This window comes from Podarcis tiliguerta (assembly GCF_965153285.1).
Source record: "Podarcis tiliguerta genome assembly, chromosome: 2".
Taxonomy (NCBI): Eukaryota; Metazoa; Chordata; class Lepidosauria; order Squamata; family Lacertidae; genus Podarcis; species Podarcis tiliguerta.
The window spans coordinates 10,374,872-10,381,722 of record NC_139535.1 but is presented as its reverse complement, the minus strand read 5'-3'; the positions used below and the strand labels follow the sequence as shown (position 1 = coordinate 10,381,722).

Here is a 6,851-nt window from a genome sequence, read left to right as displayed (position 1 = left end):
ACTGCCAGCCCCCTACTAGGCCTTCCATACTTTACAGTTTTAAGAGCTGGTTGAGTGTAACTTGTAAAACCCTGTAATTCAACCATAGTGCCCTCTTTTGCCCAGGTTTCTTGAAGAAAGATGATATCATGTGTTTGTAGATAAGAACAGAAGTCACTGTCTTGGATCTTGTTCGTCCACCCTGTTACATTCCATGAGAGAAGTTTAATTGTTTTACAGTGATTTACTCTTAGTCAATTGTTGGCCGATGTGCTCTCAGAGTTTACCAGTTTTTGAGGCAACTCAAAAACTGGTAAACTCTAATGCTAGTGGAATAATCCAGATGTTCGATTATTTCAGTCATCGTACATAAAGTACTCACATTTGTAATCACTGGGCCTTTTCTTTGCAAATTGTTTGCCAATGGGGATTTCTTGGGTGTATTTCCTGACTCCTCCTCTTCTAAATATCTCATCTTTGTCCAATACTCCGGTGGTTCTATAGTTATCATTCTGTTGTGGCCATTGGATCTATTATCAATCTCTGCCTCCGATTCTTTAATTTCTTTCAATGTCTGGCTCATAAGATCAAGCCTCTTGATAACTGTTTGTTGCTCTTCCTGAGGGAGGTTCCTAAAGGAGCTGAGAAAATCCTCTTCCAAAGGATTTACAGAGTGCTCAGATTCCTGAAGATGATTGTCTAGAGGAATCGGCTGTTCCTTTTGGCTCACCTGGTTATTTTGATGTTGGGCATGATCCTGCGGATTCAACTCAGGCATGTCTGTTTCCTCCCCACCTGCCAAGTTTTTTTGTGATGTCATTACTTCCATTGGGGATCCAGGCTTTGGTTTTGTGAGCCCCTCTGAAGCAGCAGTCCTCATCTTACATAAGGGTGCAACAATAGAATTGTGAAATACCCGGGTTGGAAAAACTCTGCTTGACAATCTGAATTTCAGCTTGTGAATTAGTGAGGGCAGTCTAGTAGAGGAAAAAGTTAACAAAATTTTTTGGCTTTGATTTGTGGTACTCAAGAGTTCAGTCCTAATGAGGTCGATCTCTGTAAGTCCAATGCCAAGTAAGTCTGATAAATGTCGTTTAGAACGCTGGGCACCTTTCCAGCTAGGAGTTTGATCTGGCCTTCCACAAATTGTCATGCAGATCTTTTTTGGTTGGAAGATTAAATAAGAAGAGTTTGTTTTAAGAGCCTCTACATGTTCTATGTTGAGCTTAGGGGTCTGCTCTTGTCGCCAATTTCCTTTGGTACTATGGTGTTCTGCTGATGCCTGCTTGTTATTAACTGATAAACTGTGCACCTCTTTGGATAACTGGGTTATTTGAGAGGCAATACCTCTAATTTGCTGGAAGATATGCTCAACCGTTCTTGCAATTAGAGTTAATTGGGTGCTCTCCCTACTTGTTATTCCTTCCTCTCTGAGGAGCACAGGATCAGCTTGCCCCATTGCTGGATCCAGTTCCATGCTCTCAACTTGAATACTCTCCCCACACTCACAATCATCTTCAAGAGGAGAAAACCGTTTTTTTGTTGGAACTGTAAAAGCAGATTTGTTTAAAAAGTCCTCTATTTTAGATTGTTTGGGAACTGGTGAGAGAGCTACATCCTCTGGGTCCCTGTGGCGTTTGCTAGCAGGCATAGCGTCACCGTGGGGAGTAAACAAGGAGAGGTTTCCCCAACCAAAAAAGAGAGAAAAGAGTAGAAAGTGCTCAGTGGAGGAGAATCCAACCCACAGCTTTATGGGCTTTTCAAGGGAGGTGGTTCAAAGTTGATTTAAGTAGCTTTAAAAGGGAGGGGAGGTTTAAAAGTCCACCCGACAGCTCCCGGAGTCCTTTACTGATAAAAGTTGGCAGATATTTTCAAAGGTTAAGCATTTTTATCAGGGTAATTTGATCATTAGAGCTCCTACTCACTCAGCTGAGACTTGACCCGGCGCCATCTTCCCCGGAAGTCGATCCACAGCATTCAGCCAACCAACTCTTTGGCGCTGGTCTGTATGATAATGTACCAGCCCAGGCGCAATTGACACCTTTACATTTCAGTCACACCGCGACCTGTGTACAACGCGCCTTGCGGAAAGTCCCTGTCTCAGGGCAACCACTGAGCTCCTTCGTTAATATTAAGCAACAACATTCGGAGCCTTACCATCAATTTATAGATAGATTGAAATAATCAATCACCAGGCAGATTGATGACCCTACGGCTCAAAATGAATTGATGAAAAAATTGGCCTTTGAAAATGCAAACACCGATTGCAAGAAGGCTTTGCAGTCAATCATACACCGCCCCAAATATGACCTGGCCGATATGATTCAAATCTGTTCCGATGTTGGCAGCCAGAGCCACGCGATGTGGGAGACTGTTCTTTCCACTAGCATGGATTTGCAGTGCACTTTAGCCGATTTTGTCGGTTTGGTGGACTGCCATGTCCCCGCCGACCCTCGCCTGCAAATGGGTAGACAATTTTCCCTATCTTTCTCTTCCATATTGTCTCCTGTCCCTTTGGATGCCCCTACTGTTTTCACTGATGGAGCCCCCTCCAGGGGGGTGGTTGTATGGCATCTTTGGTCTTCGTTTCTTTCTCCTCCTCAGCCACCTAATAAAATCATTGCTGCCTACTTTGCGAAGTGGCAGCACCAACAGTAAATAATAGGGGAGATGTGGGCAGACTTCAGGCATGCACTGGCAAACCACGTATCCCAAAGTATTCTTGTCCCATTCACCCCGAAATCAAATAGCAACATCTCGCAAAAAGAAAAAGAAAGGGGGAGATGATGGGAGGTTTTGCTTCTGCACATGAGTTTTGGCAAACCGCTCTGAGCTGAAGCATTCCATCCTCGCTCACCCTGGAATGTTCAGTTCACATTGAGTTCATGAAACATCGTACCCTGACCTGTTCTTAATGCACGGTTGACCACATCTATGAATGCGATGGTTATGCCCTTTTAAGGTTTGCTATAACAGGGAGGTTTTCATACCTGTCCAACTCTGTGTTCCTTTCCCAACCTTTAATCTATTGATTAATGCCTATATGCAACCCTTGCGTATGATTTGTGTCAACTAATTAGCAACAAGCACATATGTGGCAATGCTGTAAGATTCAATAAAAGGGACTCTCCGAGACATGCTCGAGAGATGCCTCCCGTATGACACTTGTCACTCGTCTGTCGTTTATTTCAACCCAACAGCCAAAAATAAGAGAAAGAATAGAAATACTTAAATGCCCCTATTAATATAAATGAAATAAAAGAAGGAATTGTGACTTCTAAGACAATATTACCTGTGTTAGAAATAATAATGAACAAAATTTTAGGAGGACATGTGCCAGAATAATGGCAAGAGGCCCTAATTACAGTGATACTGAAATATGGATCCAATTTAGAGTAAATTAAAAATTATAGACCAAACTCAAATTCAGATTATGAATTATTTGCAAAAAAATTAGCCAATAAATTGAAAAAGATCCTGGCATGATTAATAAAGAAAGATCAGTCAGGCTTCCTACGCAGAAGACAAATTTATAGCAACGTAAGATTGGTAGTAGATACAATAGAATACTTGGAAATGAGACCAGATAAAAAGGCAGCCCTGCTCTTGGTGGATGTGGAGAAAGCATTTGATGTTTCGGGGGCATTCATGCAAAAAACTTTGGAAATGATGAGTTTGGGTGAGAAAATATGTAGTGGTATAAAAGCAATTTATAATTCCCAAAGGTCAGACTAATTATAAATGGTGAAACATCAGAAGCTTTTAATATCTCTAAGGGAACAAGACAGGGCTGCCCTCTTTCTCCTCCTCTCTTTATCACACTTCTGGAAGTATATTTGAAAGCAATAAGAGAAGACCCTAGAATAGAAGGAATTAAAGTTGGACAAAGGGCCTATAAGGTCAGAGCCTTCTCAGACAATCTAATAATTCCAACAGAAAACCCTCTAGAGCAGCGGTTCTCAACCTGTGGGTCCCCAGATGTTGTTGGACTACAACTCCCATCATCCCTGAGCTCTGGCCTTGCTAGCTAGGGGTGATGGGAGTTGTAGTTCAGCAACATCTGGGGGCCCACAGGTTGAGAAATCTACTCTAGAAAGTTCTATACAGTGGTACCTCGGGTTACATATGCTTCAGGTTACATAAGCTTCAGGTTACAGCCTGTGCTAACCCAGAAATAGTACCTCCGGTTAAGAACTTTGTTACAGGATGAGAATGGAAATCGTGTGGTGGCGGCGGCGTGGCGGCAGCAGGAGGCCTGAATAGCTAAAGTGGTGCTTCAGGTTAAGAACAGTTTCAGGTTAAGAATACACCTCCGGAACAAATTAAGTACTTAACCCGAGGTACCAGTGTATTAAGACCTCCCCACGTAAATTAGTGGATGTTTCCTAAGGTTCCATATTGACTAAAGCTTCTCCGCTGTGTGAGTTTGCCAATGTAATGTAAGTTTATCCTTCCTGTTGAAGCTTTTTCCACATTCAGTACATTTAAATGGTTTCTCCCCTGTATGAGTTAGTTGGTGTATTCTAAGTGCTCTACCTTTGCTGAAGCTCCTTTCCAATGCCATACATTAAAATGGTTTCTTCCCCGTGTGTTAGCTGGTGTCTTATAAGGTGTCTATATGGACTGAAGCCCTTTCCACATTCAGTACATTTAAATGGTTTCTCTCATGTGAGTTCGTTGATGTTTCCTAAGGTGTCCATTTTGACTGAAGCTCTTTCCACATTCCATACATTCAAATGGTTTCTCCCCCGTGTGAGTTCGTTTGTGTATTCTAAGATCTCCACTTCTACTGAAACTCTGTCTACATTCAATACATTTAAATGGTTTCTCCCCCGTGTGAATTCGCTGGTGTCTTTTAAGGTCTCCACTTTGACTGTAGCTCTTTCCACATTCAATACATTTAAATGGTTGCTCCTCTATGTGAGTTTGTAGATGTCTTCTAAGTATTACATTTTGACTGAAGCTCTTTCCACATTCAATACATTCAAATGGTTTCTCCCCCGTGTGAGTTCGTTGGTGTACTCTAAGGTGTCCACTTCTACTGAAGCTTTTTCCACATTCAATACACTTAAATGGTTTCTCCCCCGTGTGAGTTCGTTGATGTATTCTAAGGTCTCCATTTTGACTGAAGCTGTTTCCACATTCAATACATGCAAATGGTTTCTCCCCCGTGTGAATTTGTTGGTGTCTTCTAAGGTGTCCACTAAAACTGAAGCTCTTTCCACATTCAACACATTTAAATGGTTTTTCCCCCGTGTGAGTTCGTTGATGTATTCTAAGGTATCTATTTTGACTGAAGCTGTTTCCACATTCAATACATGCAAATGGTTTCTCCCCCGTGTGAGTTCGTTGGTGTACTCTAAGGTGTCCACTTCTACTGAAGCTTTTTCCACATTCAATACATTTAAATGGTTTCTCCCCAGTGTGAGTTCGTTGATGTACTCTAAGTGTTCCACTTTGACTGAAGCTGTTTCCACATTCAATACATTTAAATGGTTTCTCCCCCGTGTGAGTTAGTTGATGTCTTTTAAGCTGTTCACTTCTACCGAAGCTCTTTCCACATTCAATACATTTAAATTGCTTCTCCTCTGTGTGAGTTCGTTGATGTCTTCTAAGTGTTCCACTTCTACAGAAGCTCTTTCCACATTCAATACATTTAAATGGTTTCTCCCCCATGTGAGTTCCTTCATGTATTCTAAGGTCTCCACTCTTACTGAAGCCCTTTCCACATGCAATACATTTAAATTGCTTCTCCTCTGTGTGAGTTTGTAGATGTCTTCTAAGTGCTCCACTTTCACTGAAGCTCCTTCCACATTCAATACATTTAAATGGTTTCTCCCCCGTGTGAGTTCGTTGGTGTATTCTAAGTGTTGCACACTGACTGAAGCTCTTTCCACATTCAATACATGCAAATGGTTTCTCCCCCGTGTGAGTTCGTTGGTGTATTCTAAGTGCTCCATATCGACCAAAGCACTTTCCACATTCAGTACATTCAAATGGTTTTTCCCCTGTGTGAGTTCGTTGGTGTATTCTAAGGTTTCCATTTTGACTGAAGCAGTTTCCACATTCAATACATTCAAATGGTTTCTCCTCTGTGTGAGTTAGTTGATGTATTCTAAGGTGTCCACTTCTACTGAAGCACTTTCCACATTCAATACACTCAAATGGTTTTCCCCCTGTGTGAGTTCCTTGATGTTTTCTAAGAGTTCCATTTTCCTTGAAGCTCTTTCGATAGTCAGTACATTTAAATGGTTTCTCCTCTATATGAATTCGTTGATGTGTCCTCAGTCTTCCACTGTGACTAAAACACATCCCACATTCCATGCATTTAAACTGTTTCTTTGTTCTTCCCAATGAATTCACAGATGGCTCCATAGAATTCTGGCCATCATTATCCTCACCTGTTTGGGAGTGGGGGGAGGGGGAAGAGGATTCTGTTAAGACTTTCAAGAAAGACAAGAAAGGAACTGAACACATGTCAATCCCAATATGCACCTTCTCTTATTTTAACACTGTCTCCTTTCTCCACTGTCCTCTCTATGTTCCAAACTTTTAGGAATGCAGATGAAATAATGGCAAGAACAACACATGATCACTCCATTCACACTTAATAAACTGCACTAATTTATAATCTATGGTGGAATTGGCTTCTTAGACACATCTCTGTATTTCTCTTTGTCCAGGGGGGAAAGGATCACAGGCTCAAGTAGCAGTCTCTCCTATGACTAAGAAGTAAAACTTTAGTGTTACTATGCCACATGTAACTGTAAAAATATTGCAGTATATTAGAACAGGCATCTCCAAACTTGGCCCTCCAGATGTTTTGGGACTACAATTCCCATCATCCCTGACCACTGTTCCTGTTAGCTAGG

At 41.6% G+C, this 6,851-nt stretch overlaps 1 protein-coding gene across 5 annotated transcripts in view; it reads right to left on the bottom strand.

Annotated features, from left to right (window-relative positions):
* Window positions 1-3,491: 3,491 nt before the first annotated feature.
* Window positions 3,492-6,851, bottom strand: part of LOC310670314 (uncharacterized protein) — a 44,518-nt gene continuing 41,158 nt past the window's right edge. For all 5 annotated transcript variants that reach the window (XM_083425472.1, XM_083425473.1, XM_083425471.1 and 2 more), the window contains one exon: window positions 3,492-6,380. In XM_083425472.1, the coding sequence (XP_083281598.1) occupies window positions 4,630-6,380 (1,751 nt within the window). In that variant the 3' untranslated portion in view covers window positions 3,492-4,629. The remainder of the gene's footprint in view (window positions 6,381-6,851) is intronic.